Below are 26,639 nucleotides of genomic sequence, written 5' to 3'. Positions count from 1 at the left end.
GTGAGACGTCAACCACCAAGTGAAGAAAACAAGATGTGGTTTACAGTACATTCACTTCTGTATTTCCTCTTCACCCTGTGCCTTATTGCAGATTATCTCAACTTCATAGCACAACCTGATGAGAGTCACTCACCAAAAAGGTAAGCTTTATTCTGGGTACAATATTGTATCTTTATAATATTAGTTCATGTGCTTAGAACAGCTTATTGTACTTAAGAAATGCATAGTATGCATATATTTGATTAGGTAGGACTAGGAATACACTCACCTAAAGAATTATTAGGAACACCATACTAATACGGTGTTGGACCCCCTTTTGCCTTCAGAACTGCCTTAATTCTACATGGCATTGATTCAACAAGGTGCTGATAGCATTCTTTAGAAATGTTGGCCCATATTGATAGGATAGCATCTTCCAGTTGATGGAGATTTGAGGGATGCACATCCAGGGCACGAAGCTCCTGTTCCACCACATCCCAAAGATGCTCTATTGGGTTGAGATCTGGCGACTGTGGGGGCCATTTTAGTACAGTGAACTCATTGTCATGTTCAAGAAACCAATTTGAAATGATTCGAGCTTTGTGACATGGTGCATTATCCTGCTGGAAGTAGCCATCAGAGGATGGGTACATGGTGGTCATGAAGGGATGGACATGGTCAGAAACAATGCTCAGGTAGCCCGTGGCATTTAAACGATGGCCAATTGGCACTAAGGGGCCTAAAGTGTGCCCAGAAAACATCCCCCACACCATTACACCACCACCACCAGCCTGCACAGTGGTAACAAGGCATGATGGATACATGTTCTCATTCTGTTTACGCCAAATTCGGACTCTACCATTTGAATGTCTCAACAGAAATCGAGACTCATCAGACCAGGCAACATTTTTCCAGTCAACAGTCCAATTTTGGTGAGCTCGTGCAAATTGTGGCTTCTTTTTCCTATTTGTAGTGGAGATGAGTGGTACCCCGTGGGGTCTTCTGCTGTTGTAGCCCATCCGCCTCAAGGTTGTGCGTGTTGTGGCTTCACAAATGCTTTGCTGCATACCTCGGTTGTAACGAGTGGTTATTTCAGTCAACGTTGCTCTTCTATCAGCTTGAATCAGTCGGCCCATTCTCCTCTGACCTCTAGCATCAACAAGGCATTTTCGCCCACAGGACTGCCGCATACTGGATGTTTTTCCCTTTTCACACCATTCTTTGTAAACCCTAATAATGGTTGTGCGTGAAAATCCCAGTAACTGAGCAGATTGTGAAATACTCAGACCGGCCCGTCTGGCACCAACAACCATGCCACGCTCAAAATTGCTTAAATCACCTTTCTTTCCCATTCTGACATTCAGTTTGGAGTTCAGGAGATTGTCCTGACCAGGACCACAACCCTACATGCATTGAAGCAACTGCCATGTGATTGGTTGACTAGATAATCGCATTAATGAGAAATAGAACAGGTGCTCCTAATAATTCTTTAGGTCATCTAGGCTGCTCATACATTATGTGGCCTGGCACATGCATCTTACTATTAGTGGTCAGGATGCACCTATACGTTCTGGGGTGCACATGTACATGATGTTTTGAAGTATGTACAAGCGTAATCCAGCAAGTATAAGGGCTGTTTCACACGAGCGAGTCCATTGCGGGAATCACACTCTGTGTGTGAGTGTGATCCTCCGCTCTGGACTTGCAGGAGCGCACGGCATTATCATGATTTATAATGCTGTGTGCCGCTGCTTGACCTTATTCCTACAGAATCATACTGACAGCTTTTTGTCACTATAATTCTGTGGAAAAAAGGCCATGCAGAGGCACATAGCATTATAAATCATGATAATGCTGTGCGCTCCTGCAAGTCCAGAGCGGAGGATCACACTCACACATGGAGCGTGATTCCCGCAATGGACTTGCTTGTGTGAAACAGCCCTAAGTATTGGGAATCAATTAGCTGGGATCTGCATGTAGATCCTGTGGATCCCCGTGTATGTATGGCTATAGACTGATCAGCAATAACCTTAAGATCATTGTCAGATGACAAGAATAACATCTATCATCTAATTAGAATGACACCTGTCCCAGGGTGAGATATATTAAGCATCAAGTGAACAGACAGTTCTTGGAGTTGATCTTTTGGAAGCAGGAAAATGGATAATGATCTGAGTGACTTTGACAAGGACCAAAGTGTGATGCCCAGGCAACTGTGTTGGAGCATCTCGAAAGTGGAGCGTCTTGTGCAATTTTTCTTGTGCAGAGTGGTACCGACCAAAAGTGGTCTAAAGAAGCACAACCATTGAACCAGCAACATAGGCTTCCAATGAACATAGATGCACATGGGTACTGAAGACTAGCCATCTGGTCTACAGATGTGCTACTGCATAAACCATACACGTTTTACTGGTAACATTATTCTCTAATGGCAGTGGCCTGTTTCAGGAGGATAACTAGGATAACTAGTGCTTGCACGCACGTAAGATCTGTGTGCGTGCGTGCTGCAGAGCACCGATAACTAGTGTGCTTATTTATATCAGCACATTTTTTTTTTTTTTTTTTTTTTCTGTGAAAAAAGACCTGCAGTTAGTGGTAGGTAGTTAGTTTTATATATATATAAATCAATTTCTGTTAGTGTTAGTTTAGCATTTTGCATGAACGCACCATCTGCGTGCGTGCATTTTGAAGCACCAAGCACTGCAGTGACTTTTTATACTACAGTGCTTGCACGCACGATCTGTGTGCGTGCGTGCTGCAGAGCACCGATAACTAGAGTGCTCATTTATATCAGCACATTTTTGTTTTTTGTTTTTTTACATTTTTTGTGTGAAAAAAGACCTGCAGTTAGTGGTAGGTAGTTAGTTTTATATATAAATAAATCAATTTCTGTTAGTGTTAGTTTAGCATCAGTTTAGCATTTTGCACGAAAGCACCATCTGCGTGCGTGCATTTTGAAACCACTGAGCACCGATCAGTAGTGTCCATTACTGATCGCGTCTGCTCATTTTTCACCGCTTTTTTTTTTTTTTGGTGCAGGAGATACTTTTTTTTTGTGCACAAGAAACTTTTTTTTTGCTAATTTTTTTTCTCCTTTTCTCCTTCTCCCTTTTTTCTCCTAAATTTAATTTCCAATTTGTTACAAGCCCCTTCACGTGTGAAAGCACCTCATACACACCCCACACTAAATAAAGTTTTACATATTTCACACGTTACACCCCAATAAAATAAAAATGGCCCATCCATCCCAACGACTATACTCAGCTGAAGAGACATACAGTACGTCATGCTTGCCTCTGATACTGAGTCGGCCAGTGAGGGAGAAGACGATGCCACTTTTCTCTATTCCTCTACCCCCTCATCATTATCATCCGGTGATGAGGGACCCTCTAGAAGGCGCACCAGGGAAGCAGTAGAGACAGCCCCCAGAGTGACCCCATATTGACCCCACCCACTGAGGATTATCAGCCCCAAATTCCTGAGTTTGTGGGCAGCTCAGGAATTCAGATAGATTGTTCGGGCTTCCCAGAAATTGAATTTTTAAAAAAAAGATTTAATAAATTTGATGGTAACCCAAAGAAATTTATATGCCCAGCAATTTATTTCCCAGAACCCCACAACACCATACGCTAAACCCCAAGGTTGGACCCCAGTAAATGCAGCAAAGATGATGACCTTTTGGGGGCTCTTGCATATGGGCTTAGTAACAAAAACTAAGATTAATCAGTACTGGAGTGCGGATGTCTTGTACCACACTCCAATTTACAGTAATGCCATGGCCCGTAATCGATTCCAAGCAATACAGAATTTTTTTGCATTACAACGATAATGCACAGTGCCCACCCCAGAATTACCCCGCATTTGACCGTCTGTTCAAAATTAGGCCCATTCTTGACCACTTCAACGTAAAGTTCTCAGAAGTGTACACTCCAGAACAAAATGTCTGCGTAGATGAATCCCTATTACTTTTCAAAGGGAGGGTAATATTCCGCCAGTATGTGCCCAGCAAGCGGGCAAAGTATGGCATAAAAATGTATAATGTCTGTGAGAGTAGCTCTGGGTACACTCACAAGTTCCGGGTTTACGAAGGGAGGGACATCCAGATTGAACCCCCAGAATGCCCCCCTGTCCTAGGAGTTAGTGGGAAGATTGTGTGGGACTTACCGCACCCACTGCTGGATAAGGGTTACCATCTCTATGTGGATGATAATTACTACACCAGTCTACCACTTTTCCAGTCCCTAGATTCCAGAGGTACTGTGGTGTGCGGCCTAGTACGCAAAAATCAGAGAGGCCTCCCTAGATCCCTGGTAGGGCAACCACTAAGAAAAGGAGAAAGCCATGCTCTCCTCAATCAGAACACGTTGGCAGTTAAGTACAAGGACAAGAGGGATGTCCTTTTACTGACCACCATTCACAGTAGCACCAGCTCCTCTTAAGCTGTACGAGGTACCACAACCACTGTCCTCAAGCCAGACTGCATCCTGGACTACAATAAACACATGGGGGAGGTTTGATCTTTCAGATCAAGTTCTGAAGCCCATACAATGCCACACGAAAAACAAAAGTGGTACAAAAAGCTGGCCGTACACATTGTACAGATGGCGCTGTACAATGCGTTCGTGATTTAGATCTAAAGGCCATCCAAAAACATTCCTACAATTTTAAGAGGTGGTGATAAAAGCCCTAATTTTTTCAAACCAAGGAATGGAGGGTCCCAGTACTTCTGTAAGTTACCCTGCCCGATTTGTACCAGGGCAACATTTCCCTGGTGAAGTCCCCCAAACAGCGAGAAAGGGAAGGGCCCAAAAAAGATGCAGGGTGTGTTCCAAAAGGGGGATAAGGAAAGACACCATTCACCATTGCGAAACCTGCCCTGAAAAACCTGGCCTGTGCAACAAGGATTGTTTTAGAATCTATCACTCATCCATGGAATAATTTCATCCTTGATGTACCCTGTAATTTTAACACCTTATAACTGATTTTGTCCACAGAGCTTACATATCCACTTTTCACCAACCATTACATATTAATTTCTGGAATACACCTGTTTGGTCAAAGTTGCCCTTTCCACCACTTAAAATGTTCGTACGGGGGTGCTCTTTCCAAACTGGGAAAAACAAAAATGGATGGTAGGACAGCACCACTTACTTGAATAGTTCAAGAGGCTTTGCGGCGGTGCTCGTGACGGCAGGTCTCGGCCTCAGAGACCCCAAGATTACCAGTGAAGATGAGGAAAGTCACAGCACTCCAAAAGCTTGTTCAGTGTTCTTTAATTCACCAAAAATTCAGCAGCAACGTTTCGACAACAGTCTTTATCAAGCTACATCATCATGTAGCTTGATAAAGACTGTTGTCGAAACGTTGCTGCTGAATTTTTGGTGAATTAAAGAACACTGAACAAGCTTTTGGAGTGCTGTGACTTTCCTCATCTTCACTTTCCAAACTGGGGTCACTTATTGGGTTTTTAATTTCCGGTGACCTCAGGAATTTTTTAACATGTCACCTAAAATCCATGTCTATTTATTCAGGCCTGCCAAATCCATATTTTGCAGTTTCCCTCTACAGCCCTGCTGTGCGCCCATACAGCAGGCTACAAGCACATATGAGGTTTTTCCTTAATGGCGAGAAAATGGGGAACACATACTGGGGTGCATTTTCTCCTTTAACCCCTTGTGAAAGTGAAAAATTGGAGTCTGCTAGTAATTTTTCATTTTCACAAATGTGTGCTTTGAAATCCTTTAACAAGTGTTTCTGCCTTCTGCGAGACACCTGTTTGCTAAAAAAAAAAGTACCCTTTCCACCACTTAAAATGTTCATATGGGGGGGCTCGTTCCAAAATGGGGTCACTTCTTGGGGTTTTAAATTTCCGGGAACCTCAGGAATTTTTTAACATGCGACTAGAGTTGAGCGAACACCTGGATGTTCGGGTTCGAGAAGTTCGGCCGAACATCCCGGAAATGTTCGGGTTCGGGATCCGAACCCGATCCGAACTTCGTCCCGAACCCGAACCCCATTGAAGTCAATGGGGACCCGAACTTTTCGGCACTAAAAAGGCTGTAAAACAGCCCAGGAAAGAGCTAGAGGGCTGCAAAAGGCAGCAACATGTAGGTAAATCCCCTGCAAACAAATGTGGATAGGGAAATGAATTAAATTAAAAATTAAATAAATAAAAATTAACCAAAATCAATTGGAGAGAGGTTCCATAGCAGAGAATCTGGCTTCCCGTCACCCACCACTGGAACAGTCCATTCTCAGATATTTAGGCCCCGGCACCCAGGCAGAGGAGAGAGGTCCCGTAACAGAGAATCTGTCTTCATGTCAGCAGAGAATTAGTCTGCATGTCATAGCAGAGAATGAGGCTTCACGTCAGCCACCACTGCAACAGTTCATTGGCATATATTTAGGCCCAGCACCCAGGCAGAGGAGGGAGGTCCCGTAACAGAGAATCTGTCTTCATGTCAGCAGAGAATTAGTCTGCATGTCATAGCAGAGAATGAGGCTTCACGTCAGCCACCACTGCAACAGTCCATTGGCATATATTTAGGCCCAGCACACACACAGGCAGAGGAGAGAGGTCCCGTAACAGAGAATCTGGCTTCATGTCAGCAGAGAATCAGTCTGCATGTCATAGCAGAGAATGAGGCTTCACGTCAGCCACCACTGCAACAGTCCATTGTCATAAATTTAGGCCCAGCACCCAGGCAGAGGAGAGAGGTCCCGTAACAGACAATCTGGCTTCATGTCAGCAGAGAATTAGTCTGCATGTCATAGCAGAGAATGAGGCTTCACGTCAGCCACCACTGCAACAGTCCATTGGCATATATTTAGGCCTAGCACACAGGCAGAGGAGAGAGGTCCCGTAACAGACAATCTGGCTTCATGTCAGCAGAGAATCAGTCTGCATGTCATAGCAGAGAATGAGGCTTCACGTCACCCACCACTGCAACAGTCCATTGGCATATATTTAGGCCTAGCACACAGGCAGAGCAGAGAGGTCCCGTAACAGACAATCTGGCTTCATGACAGCAGAGAATCAGTCTGCATGTCATAGCAGAGAATGAGGCTTCACGTCACCCACCACTGCAACAGTCCATTGGCATATATTTAGGCCTAGCACACAGGCAGAGCAGAGAGGTCCCGTAACAGACAATCTGGCTTCATGACAGCAGAGAATCAGTCTGCATGTCATAGCAGAGAATGAGGCTTCACGTCACCCACCACTGCAACAGTCCATTGGCATATATTTAGGCCCAGCACCCAGGCAGAGGAGGGAGGTCCCGTAACAGAGAATCTGTCTTCATGTCAGCAGAGAATTAGTCTGCATGTCATAGCAGAGAATGAGGCTTCACGTCAGCCACCACTGCAACAGTCCATTGGCATATATTTAGGCCCAGCACACACACAGGCAGAGGAGAGAGGTCCCGTAACAGAGGATCTGGCTTCATGTCAGCAGAGAATCAGTCTGCATGTCATAGCAGAGAATCAGGCTTCACGTCAGCCACCACTGCAACAGTCCATTGTCATAAATTTAGGCCCAGCACCCAGGCAGAGGAGGGAGGTCCCGTAACAGACAATCTGGCTTCATGTCAGCAGAGAATTAGTCTGCATGTCATAGCAGAGAATCAGGCTTCATGTCAGCCACCACTGCAACAGTCCATTGGCATATATTTAGGCCTAGCACACAGGCAGAGGAGAGGTTCATTCAACTTTGGGTAGCATCGCAATATAATGGTAAAATGAAAATAAAAATAGGATTGAATGAGGAAGTGCCCTGGAGTCCAATAATATATGGTTATGGGGAGGTAGTTAATGTCTAATCTGGACAAGGGACGGACAGGTCCTGTGGGATCCATGCCTGGTTCATTTTTATGAACGTCAGCTTGTCCACATTGGCTGTAGACAGGCGGCTGCGTTTGTCTGTAATGACGCCCCCTGCCGTGCTGAATACACGTTCAGACAAAACGCTGGCTGCCGGGCAGGCCAGCACCTCCAAGGCATAAAAGGCTAGCTCTGGCCACGTGGACAATTTAGAGACCCAGAAGTTGAATGGGGCCGAACCATCAGTCAGTACGTGGAGGGGTGTGCACACGTACTGTTCCACCATGTTAGTGAAATGTTGCCTCCTGCTAACACGTTGCGTATCAGGTGGTGGTGCAGTTAGCTGTGGCGTGTTGACAAAAGTTTTCCACATCTCTGCCATGCTAACCCTGCCCTCAGAGGAGCTGGCCGTGACACAGCTGCCTTGGCGACCTCTTGCTCCTCCTCTGCCTTGGCCTTGGGCTTCCACTTGTTCCCCTGTGACATTTGGGAATGCTCTCAGTAGCGCGTCTACCAACGTGCGCTTGTACTCGCGCATCTTCCTATCACGCTCCAGTGCAGGAAGTAAGGTGGGCACATTGTCTTTGTAGCGTGGATCCAGCAGGGTGGCAACCCAGTAGTCCGCACAGGTTAAAATGTGGGCAACTCTGCTGTCGTTGCGCAGGCACTGCAGCATGTAGTCGCTCATGTGTGCCAGGCTGCCCAGGGGTAAGGACAAGCTGTCCTCTGTGGGAGGCGTATCGTCATCGTCCTGCCTTTCCCCCCAGCCACGCACCAGTGATGGACCCGAGCTGCGTTGGGTGCCACCCCGCTGTGACCATGCTTCATCCTCATCCTCCTCCACCTCCTCCTCATCCTCGTCCTCCTCGTCCTCCAGTAGTGGGCCCTGGCTGGCCACATTTGTACCTGGCCTCTGCTGTTGCCAAAAACCTCCCTCTGAGTCACTTCGAAGAGACTGGCCTGAAAGTGCTAAAAATGACCCCTCTTCCTCCTCCTCCTCCTCCTCCTCCTGGGCCACCTCCTCTTCCATCATCGCCCTAAGTGTTTTCTCAAGGAGACATAGAAGTGGTATTGTAACGCTGATAACGGTGTCATCGCCACTGGCCATGTTGGTGGAGTACTCGAAACAGCGCAACAGGGCACACAGGTCTCGCATGGAGGCCCAGTCATTGGTGGTGAAGTGGTGCTGTTCTGTAGTGCGACTGACCCGTGCGTGCTGCAGCTGAAACTCCACTATGGCCTGCTGCTGCTCGCACAGTCTGTCCAGCATGTGCAAGGTGGAGTTCCACCTGGTGGGCACGTCGCATATGAGGCGGTGAGCGGGAAGGCCGAAGTTACGCTGTAGCGCAGACAGGCGAGCAGCGGCAGGATGTGAACGCCGGAAGCGCGAACAGACGGCCCGCACTTTATGCAGCAGCTCTGACATGTCGGGGTAGTTGTGAATGAACTTCTGCACCACCAAATTCAGCACATGCGCCAAGCAAGGGATGTGCGTCAAATTGGCTAGTCCCAGAGCTGCAACGAGATTTCGCCCATTATCACACACCACCAGGCCGGGCTTGAGGCTCACCGGCAGCAACCACTCGTCGGTCTGTTGTTCAATACCCCGCCACAACTCCTGTGCGGTGTGGGGCCTGTCCCCCAAACATATGAGTTTCAGAATGGCCTGCTGACGTTTACCCCGGGCTGTGCTGAAGTTGGTGGTGAAGGTGTGTGGCTGACTGGATGAGCAGGTGGAAGAAGAGGAGGAGGAAGCCGAGAAGGAGGAGGTGGCAACAGGAGGCAAAGAATGTTGCCCTGCGATCCTTGGCGGCGGAAGGACGTGCGCCAAACAGCTCTCCGCCTGGGGCCCAGCTGCCACTACATTTACCCAGTGTGCAGTTAGGGAGATATAGCGTCCCTGGCCGTGCTTACTGGTCCACGTATCTGTGGTTAGGTGGACCTTGCTACAGATGGCGTTGCGCAGTGCACACTTGATTTTATCGGATACTTGGTTGTGCAGGGAAGGCACGGCTCTCTTGGAGAAGTAGTGCCGGCTGGGAACAACATACTGTGGGACAGCAAGCGACATGAGCTGTTTGAAGCTGTCTGTGTCCACCAGCCTAAATGACAGCATTTCATAGGCCAGTAGTTTAGAAATGCTGGCATTCAGGGCCAGGGATCGAGGGTGGCTAGGTGGGAATTTACGCTTTCTATCAAATGTTTGTGAGATGGAGAGCTGAACGCTGGCGTGTGACATGGTTGAGACGCTTGGTGACGGAGGTGGTGGTGGTGGTGTTGGTGGTACATCCCCTGTTTGCTGGGCGGCAGGTGCCAACGTTCCTCCAGAGGCGGAGGAAGAGGCCGAGGCGGCAGCAGCAGAATAGGCCGAGGCGGCAGCAGCAGAAGAGGTAGCAGGGGGAGCCTGAGTGACTTCCTTGGTTTTAAGGTGTTTACTCCACTGCAGTTCATGCTTTGCATGCAGGTGCCTGGTCATGCAGGTTGTGCTCAGGTTCAGAACGTTAATGCCTCGCTTCAGGCTCTGATGGCACAGCGTGCAAACCACTCGGGTCTTGTCGTCAGCACATTGTTTGAAGAAGTGCCATGCCAGGGAACTCCTTGAAGCTGCCTTTGGGGTGCTCGGTCCCAGATGGCGGCGGTCAGTAGCAGGCGGAGTCTCTTGGCGGCGGGTGTTCTGCTTTTGCCCACTGCTCCCTCTTTTGCTACGCTGTTGGCTCGGTCTCACCACTGCCTCTTCCTCCGAACTGTGAAAGTCAGTGGCACGACCTTCATTCCATGTGGGGTCTAGGACCTCATCGTCCCCTGCATCGTCTTCCACCCAGTCTTGATCCCTGACCTCCTGTTCAGTCTGCACACTGCAGAAAGACGCAGCAGTTGGCACCTGTGTTTCGTCATCATCAGAGACATGCTGAGGTGGTATTCCCATGTCCTCATCATCAGGAAACATAAGTGGTTGTGCGTCAGTGCATTCTATGTCTTTCACCGCTGGGGAAGGGCTAGGTGGATGCCCTTGGGAAACCCTGCCAGCGGAGTCTTCAAACAGCATAAGAGACTGCTGCATAACTTGAGGCTGAGACAGTTTCCCTGGTATGCATGGGGGTGATGTGACAGACTGATGGGGTTGGTTTTCAGGCGCCATCTGTGCGCTTTCTGCAGAAGACTGGGTGGGAGATAATGTGAACGTGCTGGATCCACTGTCGGCCACCCAATTGACTAATGCCTGTACCTGCTCAGGCCTTACCATCCTTAGAACGGCATTGGGCCCCACCATATATCGCTGTAAATTCTGGCGGCTACTGGGACCTGAGGTAGTTGGTACACTAGGACGTGTGGATGTGGCAGAACGGCCACGTCCTCTCCCAGCACCAGAGGGTCCACTAACACCACCACGACCATGTCCACGTCCGCGTCCCTTACTAGATGTTTTTCTCATTGTTATGGTTCACCACAACAACAAATATATTATTTGGCCCAATGTATTGTATTCAAATTCAGCGGGATATAAATTTGAGGCCTAGTATTTAGGCGCTGGGTGACCGGTATGGATTTAGTGACAGAATTAGACTTGGAAATGCACAGAAGCGTGTGTGTGAAGTTATTCCGAATGACCCTATGTGCACCTTGAATATTATATACCCTTTTTGGGATAGATTTCAAATAGCTCTGATATAGCAGGAACCACTAAATTATGAAATTGCTAAATTGGGAATTGTATTTCAACCCAGAACAAAAAATGTGCTTTGACGGACACTAAATATCTTGCCCAGCAACAACAGTACAGCGGTAACGAGAGATTTAGCAGGATATAAATTTGAGGCCTAGTATTTAGGCGCTGGGTGACAGGTATGGGTTTAGTGACAGAATTAGACTTGGAAATACACAGTAGCGGGTGTGTGTGAAGTTATTCTGAATGACCCAATGTGCACCTTGAATATTATATACCCTTTTAGGGATAGATTTCAAATAGCTCTGATATAGCAGAAACCACTAAATTATGAAATTGCTAAATTGGGAATTGTACTTCAACCCAGAACAAAAAATGTGCTTTGACGGACACTAAATAACTTTCCCAGCTACAACAGGACAGCGGTAACGAGAGATTTAGCGGGATATAAATTTGAGGCCTAGTATTTAGGCGCTGGGTGACAGGTATGGGTTTAGTGACAGAATTAGACTTGGAAATACACAGTAGCGGGTGTGTGTGAAGTTATTCTGAATGACCCTATGTGCACCTTCAATATGATCTACCCTTTTAGGGATAGATTTCAAATAGCTCTGATATAGCAGAAACCACTAAATTATGAAATTGCTAAATTGGGAATTGTATTTCAACCCAGAAGAAAAAATGTGCTTTGACGGACACTAAATAACTTTCCCAGCTACAACAGGACAGCGGTAACGAGAGATTTAGCAGGATATAAATTTGAGGCCTAGTATTTAGGCGCTGGGTGACAGGTATGGGTTTAGTGACAGAATTAGACTTGAAAATACACAGTAGCGGGTGTGTGTGAAGTTATTCTGAATGACCCAATGTGCACCTTGAATATTATATACCCTTTTAGGGATAGATTTCAAATAGCTCTGATATAGCAGAAACCACTAAATTATGAAATTGCTAAATTGGGAATTGTACTTCAACCCAGAACAAAAAATGTGCTTTGACGGACACTAAATATCTTTCCAAGCAACAACAGTACAGCGGTAACGAGAGATTTAGCAGGATATAAATTTGAGGCCTAGTATTTAGGCGCTGGATGACAGGTATGGGTTTAGTGACAGAATTAGACTTGGAAATACACAGTAGCGGGTGTGTGTGAAGTTATTCTGAATGACCCTATGTGCACCTTCAATATGATCTACCCTTTTAGGGATAGATTTCAAATAGCTCTGATATAGCAGAAACCACTAAATTATGAAATTGCTAAATTGGGAATTGTATTTCAACCCAGAAGAAAAAATGTGCTTTGACGGACACTAAATAACTTTCCCAGCTACAACAGGACAGCGGTAACGAGAGATTTAGCAGGATATAAATTTGAGGCCTAGTATTTAGGCGCTGGGTGACAGGTATGGGTTTAGTGACAGAATTAGACTTGAAAATACACAGTAGCGGGTGTGTGTGAAGTTATTCTGAATGACCCAATGTGCACCTTGAATATTATATACCCTTTTAGGGATAGATTTCAAATAGCTCTGATATAGCAGAAACCACTAAATTATGAAATTGCTAAATTGGGAATTGTACTTCAACCCAGAACAAAAAATGTGCTTTGACGGACACTAAATAACTTTCCCAGCTACAACAGGACAGCGGTAACGAGAGATTTAGCGGGATATAAATTTGAGGCCTAGTATTTAGGCGCTGGGTGACCGGTATGGATTTAGTGACAGAATTAGACTGGGATATGGCCAAAAAATAACCACACTATTGCTGGTTAAATGCACTTGGTGACGGGCGCAGCTTGCCCCTGATGTAGTATATGGCCAAAAAATGAACAGACTATTGCTGGTTAAATGCACTTGGTGTCACAGCTTGACCAACCACACTACTGAGGGTTAAATGCACTTGGTGACGGGCGCAGCTTGCCCCTGATGTAGTATATGGCCAAAAAATAAACAGACTATTGCTGGTTAAATGCACTTGGTGTGACAGCTTCACCCTGATGTAGGCTTTAGCCAGAAAACAACCACACCATTGAGGGTTAAATGCACTTGGTGACAGGCGCAGCTTGCCCCTGATTTTGTATATGGCCAAAAAATGAACAGACTATTGCTGGTTAAATGCACTTGGTGTGACAGCTTCACCCTGATGTAGGCTTTAGCCAAAAAACAACCACACCATTGAGGGTTAAATGCACTTGGTGACAGGCGCAGCTTGCCCCTGATTTTGTATATGGCCAAAAAATGAACAGACTATTGCTGGTTAAATGCACTTGGTGTGACAGCTTCACCCTGATGTAGGCTTTAGCCAAAAAACAACCACACCATTGAGGGTTAAATGCACTTGGTGACAGGCGCAGCTTGCCCCTGATTTTGTATATGGCCAAAAAATGAACAGACTATTGCTGGTTAAATGCACTTGGTGTGACAGCTTCACCCTGATGTAGGCTTTAGCCAAAAAACAACCACACCATTGAGGGTTAAATGCACTTGGTGACAGGCGCAGCTTGCCCCTGATTTTGTATATGGCCAAAAAATGAACAGACTATTGCTGGTTAAATGCACTTGGTGTGACAGCTTCACCCTGATGTAGGCTTTAGCCAAAAAACAACCACACCATTGAGGGTTAAATGCACTTGGTCGCAGCTTGTGCTGGCGCACCACAAGACACAAAATGGCCGCCGATCACCCCAGAAAAATGTGACTGACAAACGGTCTGGGCAGCCTAAAAACAGTGAGCAATTGAGGATCAGCAGCTCAATGATCCACAGCTGCAGATCGATCAGTTAATCAAGTCCTTTGGAGGAGTTAATCTGCCTAATCTCGCCCTACTGTCGCAGCCGCAACCTCTCCCTACGCTAATCAGAGCAGAGTGACGGGCGGCGCTATGTGACTCCAGCTTAAATAGAGGCTGGGTCACATGGTGCTCTGGCCAATCACAGCCATGCCAATAGTAGGCATGGCTGTGATGGCCTCTTGGGGCAAGTAGTATGACGCTTGTTGATTGGCTGCTTTGCAGCCTTTCAAAAAGCGCCAAGAAAGCGTCACAAAAGCGCCAAGAAAGCGACGAACACCGAACCCGAACCCGGACTTTTACGAAAATGTCCGGGTTCGGGTCCGTGTCACGGACACCCCAAAATTCGGTACGAACCCGAACTATACAGTTCGAGTTCGCTCATCCCTACATGCAACATGTCACCTAAAATCCATGTCTATTTATTTAGGCCTGCCAAATCCATATTTTGCAGTTTGCCTCTACAGCCCTGCTGTGCACCCATACAGCAAACTATTTGTGTGCAAGTTTCCTGTTACTGCTGTTTCCTAAAGGGGTATTCCAGGGATATAATTTAATTTAAAAAAGGGTTGGAATGGTTTTAAAAGAAATCATTATTATTGTTACTAATTCCTTTCGTATGCTGCTCTCATCTCTGCTGCTCTTCACTTCCTGTTTGACAGGAAATGGCTTGGACTGTCCACTCAGCCAATCACTGGCTACAGTAGTTATCCATCTCAGCTAGCTGGCTGAGTGGGCAGTTTAAGCCATTTCCTTTGTGTTGAAACCTGGGGCCAGGAAGGGGATAGGTCATCAGGATAGGTAATCGTGGAGGTTAGACGTCAGACCCCCTGCCAATTAGCTTTTAGAAGAGTCCACAGCACTTGGGAGAGGGGTGCTGCCTCTTCCTAGGCCAGTGACATTATATTTACAAGTTACGTGGCCATAGGCTCAGCTCAGTCCCAAACACAGCCACTATACAATGTACAGTGATGTGCTTGATAGTGTTGAGCGCAAATATTTGAATCGCAAATTTTAATTGCGAATATCGCCACTTTGAGAATTCGCAAATTTTTAGAATATAGTGCTATTTATTTGTATTCGCAAATAGCGTAGAATATTTTATCGCGAATATATTACATTGCCGATTTTTGCAATCAAGTAAACAATGACTGGAGATCACGAATTCTCAAATTTGCTAATTTAATTGCGAATATCGCCACTTTGAGAATTTGCAAATTTTTAGAATATAGTGCTATATAATCGTATTCGCAAATAGCGTAGAATATTTTATCGCGAATATATTACATTGCCGATTTTCGCAATCAAGTAAACAATGACTGGAGATCACGAATTCTCAAATTTGCTAATTTAATTGCGAATATCGCCACTTTGAGAATTCTCTAATTTTTTGAATATAGTGCTATATATTCGTATTCGCAAATAGCGTAGAATATTTTATCGCGAATATATTACATTGACGATTTTCGGAAGTTGAGAAAATCCAGCTCCACTTAAAAAGGAATAGGCGTTTATTCAGCTTGCGGTTAAAAACTCATCCAAGGATACAAAATAACAGTCTTGTCTAAGCTTTTCGGGCTACTAGAAACAATTCCAGCCCTTCTTCATGACACAGAAAAACATTGAGAGTGAGACCTCTTATAGGGGAGGGTGCACCTGTGTTCACTAATGTTCCCACAGGCCTGTAACCGCCCCCAGAAAGAGGTACCACACCTTCAAGTTAACTCTTCATATGAAAATCAATTTAAAGAAAAAAATGTAAATATATAACCATATGTATGCATAGAGAAAATATATGTGGCCAATAGCTATGCACAAACTATGTCATACAAAGATGTACATATATAATGGATACATGAAATATAAACTGAATATGTAACAGTATTATGCCAGAATACAGTGGCGTAGCGTGGGTTGCCAGCACCCGGGGCGAGCCATGTATTGCGCCCCCCCCCCCTCCCAACCTGTGGACACGCCCCTTTTACAGCTAATGTAGCAGTCCTATGTAACACCACAGATAACATGGTGACAACGCTCTAAGTACAGATGATGTAGTAGATAGGTATAAGGCCCCAGAATTCAGAACACGCACAGTGTGACCTGAAGTCTGGGGCCAGGATGCAGCAGGGATGCGCCAAATTCTCAATCCACCCCCCCCCCCAACCCTACCGTATAACAAATATGTGTTTGGACATTACATACATCACTACAAAATATACAGTATAATACAGCACCACATACCTCATCCATCCAGTGACGTCTCCTGTGATGTAGACTTTCCTCAGCATCTTCATTCAGAGATAAGACCGCCATGACACCTTCTTTCAGCCACGTCACATCTCTGCAGAGTTTTATTAATATTAGTTATTATTATTATATATAATGCCCCACTCTGTATAATGACCCCTCTGTAATATTAGGATATATAATGGGCCATTATATATCCTAATAATACAGAGGGGGCCATTATATATAATAATTATCCAGAGGGTCCATTATATATCCTAATATTACAGAGGGGTCATTATATATAATAATTATACAGAGGGGCATTATATATATATAATATTAATACAGAGGGGGCCATTATATATCCTAATATTACAGAGGGGTCACTATATATAATATACAGAGAGGCCATTATATATTATAGTTATACAGAAGGGGCCATAATAAATAATAATTATACAAAGGAGCCATTATATATTATACAGAGGGGCCATTATATATTATAATAATACAGAGGGGCCATTATATATCCTAATATTACAGAGGGGCCATTATATATTATAGTTATACAGAGAGGCTATTAATAATGGGCCCTCTGTATAATTATTATATATTATGGCCCCCTTGTATAATTCTAATATATAATGGCCCCTCTGTATTATTATAATATATAATGGCCCCTCTGTATTATTATAATGGCCCCTCTGTATAATATATAATGGCCCCTCTGTATTATTATAATATATAATGGCCCCTCTGTATTATTATAATGGCCCCTCTGTATAATATATAATGGCCCCTCTGTATTATTATAATATATAATGGCCCCTCTGTATAATATATAATGGCTCCTTTGTATAATTATTATTTATTATGGCCCCCTCTGTATAACTATAATATATAATGGCCCCTCTGTATTATTATAATATATAATGGCCCCTCTGTATTATTATAATGGCCCCTCTGTATAATATATAATGGCTCCTTTGTATAATTATTATTTATTATGGCCCCCTCTGTATAACTATAATATATAATGGCCTTCTGTATAATGTATCATGGCCCCTCTGTATAATATAAAACGGTACCCATTCTTTAAATATACTGGCCACCTCCATAGTGCCCCCAGTATGGCCCCCAGTACTTACATAAAAAAAAAAAAAAAGTACTCACCTCTCTTCATCACCTCTTGCAGTCTTTGCTTGGGCGTCCCGGCGCAGGCAGTCAGGAACACATCACCGTGGCCTCCTGCGCCGCGTCATCGCGTCATCTCGCGAGACCCGGCGCAGGCAGTCAGGAACACATCACCGTGGCCTCCTGCGCCGCGTCATCGCGTCATCTCGCGAGACCCGGCGCAGGAGGTCACGGTCATATAATCACGATCTCCTGGACTCCTGCGCCGCTCTACTGCGCTTTAAAGCTTGATGCCAGGCGGAACGGAGGGGATGGGAGCCATAGGCTTCCATCACCCTCATTTTACTGCCTTCTGCCTGGCGCCCCCTACAATTTGGCGCCCGGGGCAACGGCCCCCCTGGCCCCCCCCACGCTACGCCCCTGCCAGAATATGATGGAATATAATGGAGATCACATTATCAGAGAATTGAGTACCGTAATACTTCCAGAAAAAAGAGGAGTTCACATATTAGATCCCTGGTATGTGAGTTATTGCTGCATGATCAGATCTAGACGTTTATTGAGCCCCTCAGGTTGACGTGTGTTCAGCGAAAAAATCCAGAAGGATTCTCTATTTAATAGTTTCCTTCTATGATCTCCTCCACGCTTAGGTAGAAAAACCTTTTCTATGCCTTGTACTACCATGTCTGATGTGTCCCCATCATGGCAGACAGCAAAATGCAGACTAGCTGCAGACACATTGCGACTGCCATGATGGGGCACATCAGAGATGTGTTTGCGTATTCTAGATTTTATAGCATTAATAGTGCAACCCACGTATTGCAGTTTACATTTAGTGCAAGTGATCAAATAGACAGCATGGGTTGTATTGCAGTTGAGATACGCTTTCATAGGAAAAACTCTGTTATTTACTGTTGAGGAAAAGGTCTTGGATTTAATCATATGTGTGCAGCAAATGCATCTGTGGTGTCCACACTTATAACTCCCCTTGGTCCTAAGCCACACAGGTTGCGACTTTTTCTCCTCTTGATATAGACTAGGACTGACATAGTTTGCAATTGTGGGTGCCCTTCTAGCTGCACATTTAACCCCATCTGCAACTATGTCAGTCCATTGACCATCATAAGACAGGACAGGAAAATGTTTTTTTATAATATGACAAATCTGTTGGTACTCTGTACTATATTGGGTCACAAACAAATTATTCCTTGTGTCCTTGTCCTTGATATTGCAGTTTTTATTTCTGTTTTTGTCTTTACTGTTGGTGTCTATATCAAGAGGTGGAACCTCCCTTTGCAAAGGATCTTGCTGTTTAGAGTACAGGAGGGATCCCCTTTCTATAGTGGAGACCTGAGCTATGGCATCTTTTATGTGTTTGGCACTGTAGCCTCTTTTGCCCAGTCTGTTGGAGATATATCCAGCCTCCTCCATAAAGCTATTTTTATCCGTGCAATTTCTTCTTGCACGGATTATTTCCCCCCTGGGTATATTGGCAGTTACATGTTTTGGATGACATGATGTTGCATATAATGTAGTATTGCCTGCCATAGGTTTCCTGTATGTGCAGGTGGATACCTGATTGGTGGCGGGGTCCCCCCTCAGGCGCAAATCCAAAAAAGCCACCTCCAATGTGTCATGATGGACACTAAAGGAGATGGTCTCCACACACGAATTGATGTAACCACAAAAGGAGGGTATGGCCGCCACATCGCCCGTCCAAATCAGGATCAGGTCATCAATGTAACGGCCATACCACCTGATGTGGTGCCAAAAAGGGTGGGTGTCGATGAAGAGAAAACACCTCTCCCACCATGCCATAAAAATGTTTGCAATGGAGGGAGAGAATTTGGCCCCCATCGACACCCCCGATATCTGAAGATAAAATGTATTATTGAACATGAAAAAATTGCGCCTGAGGAGGAAGTCCACCACCATCAGGACATATTCCTGCAATCCTGCAGTAATGTTGCCATAAGTTTGTAGAAACCAGGTTAATGATTTAATAGCCAGTTCATGGGGGATATTGGTATACAGGGACACCACGTCTGCTGTGATCCAAACACAATTCGAGGACCATTCCATATTATCAATTGTTTGCAAAACAGACGTGGTGTCCCTGAGATAACCCGGTATTAATGGAATGAGTGGCTGGAGTATAGAATCAACCCATTGTGACATTCTCTCCGAAAAGGAGCCAATGCCCGCTACAATGGGCCTAAGAGGAGGTGGAAAAACATTTTTGTGTGTTTTTGGGAGTGCATGAAACACTGGAATGATTGGGGACATGGTATAAATATACTCTGATTCTTTATTAGTTAGGAAGCCTGATTGGATTCCTAAATCCAGAATAACCTTGAGTTCCTTCTGAAAGGAGGGGAGGGGATTGTCGCTAAGAGTGACATACACTGATGTATCACTAAGCATGGATTCAATCAGGGTTCTATATAGACCACTGTCCAGCACGACAACCCCTCCCCCCTTATCAGATTGTTTGATGACAACATCAGCTCTTGTTTTAAGATCCCGGAGTGCCTCTTTTTCTTTTTTAGAAATGTTACTACAACCTCCAGAGTCAAGATTGATCTGATCATGCAGCAAAACTAGATCACGTTCCACTAAATCCTGGTATCTATCCAGTGCTGGAGATCTGGACTGAATCGGGTAAAAGTCCCGATTCTTTGTATGAAAATTCATGGACCTGTTATACAGATCCAGATCATCCAGAACTGTGTTAGATTCCTGTAACTGACAGACATGCATCATCTCTAGAAAACTCATATGCCTATTATATAAGGTATACGCAGCAGCAGATACAGTAGGATCACTATTGGACGCAACAGGGTGATCAGCGTCCCCAGCCTCCGTAGCACAAACATCATTACCACCCACCTGAAAATGCCGACGGAGAGTGAGGGCGCGAGCCAGCCTGTTGACATCCAAGAGCGTCCTGTATAGGTCAAAATGGCAGGTAGGAGAAAATGTTAAGCCTCTTTTTAGTATGCTAATATCATCCGCCGACAATATGGAAGCGGATAGATTGATTACTTCCAATTCATCCTGTCCTTTTTGTATCTTATTGGATATCGGCGGTTTGCAATGTTTTCGGCCTGCTCTCCGTTTTTTGAAGCCGCTTTGTGTGAAGCAGTCTCTTGACTCTGTGCGGTTTGCGACGATGACAGGAGAAGATCCTGTTCGGAATCGGCAGAATCCATATCTGTTGAGCTGAAAGAAACTCTTTGTTGATTATTTCTTTTCTTTTTATTGCGCATATTTTTTAGGATTGAGCGAGGTGTATTCTGTTTGGAGTCTGTCCATGTGTACACCTGGTTAGACTGATAGTCAAGCAGATCGCGGTTAAATTTCCTTTGCTTGAATTTAATAAGATCGTCCTCCATTTTTAGAAGATCATCTTTTAGCTTGTTATCCAGGTTAATAAATTCAGGATTGTCGATCTGTGTACATAGGGTTTCTTGTGTATTTTTAATATTTGCTCTGTATTCCACAAGAACTTTACTCTCATTAGTAATGATCAAGTCCATCAATTTCAGAGAACACTCTGACAAGATGCTCTCCCATTCCTGTAAAAAGGTATCCGAATATATGGTGGTGGGTTTTTTCTTTAGTCTGAGCCCTCTAGGGATCATTCCTTTATCTGTATATTTTTTCAAGGAAGTAAGATCCCACCAGGTTCGGAGCTCTCTAGACATAAGATTTTCAAGTGAAGACATCGACATGATAAGTTGTATGTTTTCCTGGATGGATTTGTTAGGTGCATCATAGATAGCATTCATTCGCTGTAATCTATCTTCATCGTCCTCTAAGGGACGCAGCGACACATGTGCCATAGCAGAAAGCACCCTTATGGAAAACCGCTTAATGAAGCTGAGGCAGGGAGTGCAAGCAATCCTGACTGTGGGTTATATAGAAAAAGAGGAGTGTAGCAGCTCTCACCTGCCCTTCCTTTAGTTGTGAGCACGGACAGCCCGTGTCAGGTGCGGGCGACAATGAAGAAAAGAAGTTGAGAAAATCCAGCTCCACTTAAAAAGGAATAGGCGTTTATTCAGCTTGCGGTTAAAAACTCATCCAAGGATACAAAATAACAGTCTTGTCTAAGCTTTTAGGCTACTAGAAACAATTCCAGCCCTTCTTCATGACACAGAAAAACATTGAGAGTGAGACCTCTTATAGGGGAGGGTGCACCTGTGTTCACTAATGTTCCCACAGGCCTGTAACCGCCCCCAGAAAGAGGTACCACACCTGCCGATTTTCGCAATCAAGTAAACAATGACCGGAGATCACGAATTCTCAAATTTGCTAATTTATGGCGAATATTCGGCCAAAAATTCACGAAATATTCCGAATTCGAATATTGCCTATGTCGCTCATCACTAGTGCTTGGTAAGCTGTGAGGAGGTTGCATACGATTGTTGCAGCTGATCAGTGGAAGTGATACAGATATTGATGAGCTATCTCTAGGATAGGTCATCAATATTGTACTCCCAAGAAAACTCTTTACATTTTAGGCTGGATTCACATACGGTGTTTATGGTCTCTTTTACATCAGCTTTTTATACGAGTTTCTGTAGTTACAAAAGGCTATGTCCAGATGTTACTTTAAATGGGTGCTGTCACTTTAACAGACATAAAAATGTACCTATACAGAGGCATATGTTGGGGAATTCTCGCAATTTTTGCAATGCTTTATCTAATCAAACCCTTAGATTTACTCAGTAGCCTGACAATTACAGCATCTATCATTGATCACAACGATGACAAAGTGAGTCTTAATATTTATTCACTTTAGAGGAAATCCACAGATCTGTTGGTAGCACAGAATGATGACAGCAGCAGTGTCAAGTACGTAAAGGTGAGTATGTGCTGTGGTTTATTCACATGAAATAGCCATAGATAGAACACACTAGGCCAGGGATCAGCAACCTTTGACACGCCAAATGTTCTGAAACTATAACTCCCAGAATCCTCCTTTCACTTCTATGGGAGTTACAAGACCAGCCGGGTAAGTGTTGTAGGAGTTGTAGTTTCACAGCAGCTGGAGTTCCGAAAGTTGCTGATCCCTGCACTAGGCCGTGCTCATTAATAAGGGCAGTTGATAGGCATTGGCACTGATTTATCAAAGGGCATAAAAAATGTGGTGCATTTTAAATTTTAAATTTTAAATTTTAAATTTTCTGAATCAATTTCTTATGGCAGCTATTGTAGTAGCAGCCGGCATTTGCAGCAATAATTTGTTCCTTTTAATCACAATACTAAGGCCTCATGCACACGGCCGTTGCTCAGCCATCCTGTGCATTGGGGACCGCAATTTGTACACGGTGCGGTCAGGCCACAGAATCTACATGTGGATTATGCTGTATTCACACGTCTGTGTTTTGGTCAGTGATTAGGAGCCAAAACCAGGATTGGAGCCTCCAAAGAGATAAGGTATAAGGGAAAGGTCTGCAGCTTTTCTTTGCTTAAGAGTCACACCTGGTTTTGGCCCAAAATAACTGATGGAAATCCCCGACGAACACTGACTGTGGGAATAAGGCCTGACCCGAGCCGAACACCCACTCTAAGACCCATGCAGCACTTAGACTGGGCTGCCGTAATAAGGCAGCCGCCCACCCTAAGGCCCCTTGGTGAACACTGTAAAAAGCCAAATTGATGGTCACTAAGGGTTTAAAGAGTCCTCATGTCTCAATGATACATAAACTTTTATAATACTCACATTGTAATTCTTGTCTTTGTGCAGAGATCCAGAATATCCGAACAAGGTCTTCTACAACACAAAAACAAAAGATGGCAAACAGCAGCCTAGAATACTGCAACAGTACCCTGAAATTCCAGCATACTCTATATGCAGTCACCTACACCATCATATTCATACCTGGCCTACTTGCGAATAGCATTGCTCTTTGGCTTCTAAGAGCCTTGATCAACAAGAAGAACAAAGCCATCATATTCATGATCAATTTGGCGATGGCCGACCTCTCACATGTCCTCTCATTACCCCTACGGATTTATTACTATGTAAATCACACTTGGCCTTTTGGAAACTTTCTATGCTTGCTGTGCTTTTACCTTAAGTATCTCAATATGTATGCAAGCATTGTGTTTCTTACTCTGATAAGTTTTCAACGTTACGTCTTCACCACAAATCCTTTCAAAGCCAAAGAATGGAAACGGAGGTATGACGTTGCGATCTGCATAGGTGTATGGCTAGTCGTGGGGGCTGCTTGTCTGCCTTTTCCAATATACAGAAGCTCTGGATTGAGCAACACAAGTACCAGTTGTTTTGCTGATCTTGGAGTGAAAAAGATGAACACTATGACCGTTATCATCATGCTCATAGGGGCAGAGTTTTCTGGTTTCTTGATCCCCCTCATAATTATTACATATTGCACCCTAAAAACAAGATTTCAGTTAAAAAATTACTCAGTGAGGTGTGACAATCTGAAGGAAAAACACAAGGCTTTACGGATGGTGGTAACCTGCGCTTCTGTGTTTTTTGTCTGCTTCACTCCTTATCACATCATTTTTTTATTTTATGTAATGGTGAGTTCGAATATAATCCACAGTTGTCCAGTGCATAAAGTTATTATGGACCTCCACCCCTTCTCCATGTGCTTAGCGAGTATCAATTGCTGCTTGAACCCTATCCTGTATTATTTTACCGCATCAGAGTTCCAAAATGAACTGGCCAAACATAGTTCCTCAGTTGTACGCTTTCGTCTCATGAGCAAAGAAAGCGTTTCTTCCATTAGGTGATCAATTAGTTGGATTTGTTGGATCTAAACTTATTTATTTTAAAAATATATATATATGAACCTGCAATACCCTAGATAGAGTATCTGCAAATGGTCTGGTTTGTAATGCTACTGTAAAATTTTTCTATGTCATACACTGTTATACCAGCTGATGGCGTATGGGTGGCACTGGGACTGGAGCTAACCACTCCATTCCCCACCCCTCTGGATAGGAGTGGGCTGGTTCAACTTCCTGTTAAGAGGGAGAGCTAGCTGGGCTAGTGAGGAGACTGGGATCACATCCATCAGTTTCTGCCATCTGGCTTTACAGACCCTGCTGCAAGATGGGGAGAACGAGTTAAAACACCCATCACTGCAGTTCAGGAAAGGCAAACGCAAAAGCCTACATTACATATTGGACACCTAGAGCCACAGGTGCCTGTTTATTGCAGCAGTGAAGGCAAATCAGAAGAGAGAGTTTTTGTCAGATGTCATACTTCTGAGTGCCATCAATTGTCATCTAATCAGCCACCATACCTCAACATCTGGTGACAGAAACTGCACCTTGGACCTACTATTACAGGATGTACCGCAAGTTATCTTTTGCACTCAGTAAAGAAAGACGTTTGATGTCCTCCTATGTCTGCCTGATTTCTTCACACTTCCTTTTCACTGCACCAAACCCAGGGAGAGAAAACACCATGACACTATATCTCATCAGGGCCACTACCACTCCCACCTTTTTCCCCAGCTCCTCAGGGGCTTGCTGCACACCTATGACAAAATGTTGTTTAAAGGGAGTCTGTTACCTCCACAATAATACCTCCATGTTAGGAAGGTAGCCCAACATAACCATACCTTTTTTGGGAAAATCCAGTCCTCTAAGTGGAAGTGATGATGCAGGGGAAACAAGGTGCACCAAATGAAGCAGCCCCACCCACAGTGCACCAAAAACCTTATCTGCATAAAAATGAATTTGAGCATTTCTTAGGATTAGAGCTCTCTGCCACTGACTTTTTTTGAAAGTATTTGGGATCCATACACCGCAAGAGCAAAGCCGAGCTTAGCCAATGAAAGCTGAGGGGACAGGGTGCTGTGAGCAGTGCTGCTTCCCCTTTGTTGTTTTACTAAAGGTTTCGTTACCCTTTAAAAGTCCCTAGACAGCACCTTGTTAAGTGGTGTGAAGGCTTATTAACAGGATAGGGGTCCCTCAGTTGCTGTTTTTCCTCTATTAATGATAGCCAGGAGTCACAGCAGATGATGGCAGGTAACATTCCAGCTAGTCAAAGGAACTCTCAGCAGATAGGTTCTAGTTGTGTCAGGTTGATCTACAAACCAAGATGGGGTTTTGCACACTGAAGTCATAGTGTGATGACGTAGAGAGGGTGACGCCCTCCTCCTGCCACGCTCCCCCGTGCCTCCAGCCCCTTGTGTGTCTGGCGTCTGATGCGCTCCCGGGCTCTGGTTGGATTTCAAGATGGGGTTTTGCAAACCAGATACATCCTTTAATTATATGTGCTGCATATCTATTTTTGCTAAAGTAAATCTTTTGAATTGCTACCTGTGTGTGAGTTTAAGAGAACTAAAATTATTTTGTCTGTAACATAGTTTTTCTGTAATCATTGTAAAACTAATTTCTACAAAATCACCTGTCATAAATTTCTTTCAGATGATATTTAGATTTAAAGGCTATGTACACCTTTGGGGGCAATTTTTATTATTATTAAATTGTACTCATTTTGCGCTAAAAATCATTTTTCATTTGGTTTTAATTAACAATATGGAATCAGATTTTTGTCCCTATAGGGCCCTCAGGAGATTGTAACAAAAATCCAACCACGGTCATCTGACCAAAAACTCCTTTTAGGGGTCCTATCTATATGTTAAAACTTAAAGGATAACTGTCACACTTAGACCCTAATTTTAATTTTCATATATGTAGTTACTAATAACATGATATTCCAGAACCAGTTACTATTAGATTGACTTACCCCATATTTAATAAGATTCAGCCCTTAGCAACCAGTCTGCATAAAACTGCAATCTCACTATTCAGTTAAGATGGCCGCCACTGCCCTCCCCCTGAGGCTAATCCCGCCTGCCCTCACTAGCCAGTAACAATAGCCCCCCAAAAGTGTCAGTAACCAGAGCCCTCCCCCCTAAAGGGTTAATCTCCTGCAGCACAAAGGGGTCCTCTTACCACATGTTGCTTTCATTTATACACTGAGCAGATGGCAGATCTCCCTTCCCTGGTCTGCGCTGGTTCAACTCTGCAT

The 26,639-nt window shown here is 44.4% G+C and overlaps 1 protein-coding gene across 2 annotated transcripts; it reads left to right on the top strand.

Moving 5' to 3' along the window:
* Positions 1 to 26,370, top strand: P2RY10 (P2Y receptor family member 10). Of its 2 annotated transcripts, none has more exons than XM_044306273.1 (2): positions 1 to 140; positions 23,370 to 26,370. In XM_044306273.1, exons 1-2 carry the CDS (start codon positions 119 to 121, stop codon positions 24,383 to 24,385), a joined length of 1,038 nt encoding a protein of 345 aa, XP_044162208.1. In that variant the 5' UTR covers positions 1 to 118; the 3' UTR covers positions 24,386 to 26,370. The 2 variants fall into 2 exon arrangements, with proteins under 2 accessions (XP_044162208.1, XP_044162209.1); XM_044306274.1 differs by lacking the exon at positions 1 to 140 and adding an exon at positions 22,427 to 22,484.
* The last annotated feature ends 269 nt before the right edge of the window (positions 26,371 to 26,639 follow it).

Source organism: Bufo gargarizans, chromosome 9, assembly GCF_014858855.1.
Source record: "Bufo gargarizans isolate SCDJY-AF-19 chromosome 9, ASM1485885v1, whole genome shotgun sequence".
NCBI lineage: Eukaryota > Metazoa > Chordata > Amphibia > Anura > Bufonidae > Bufo > Bufo gargarizans.
The sequence above is the reverse complement of the archived record's forward strand: the minus strand, read 5'-3'. Positions and strand labels throughout refer to the sequence as shown.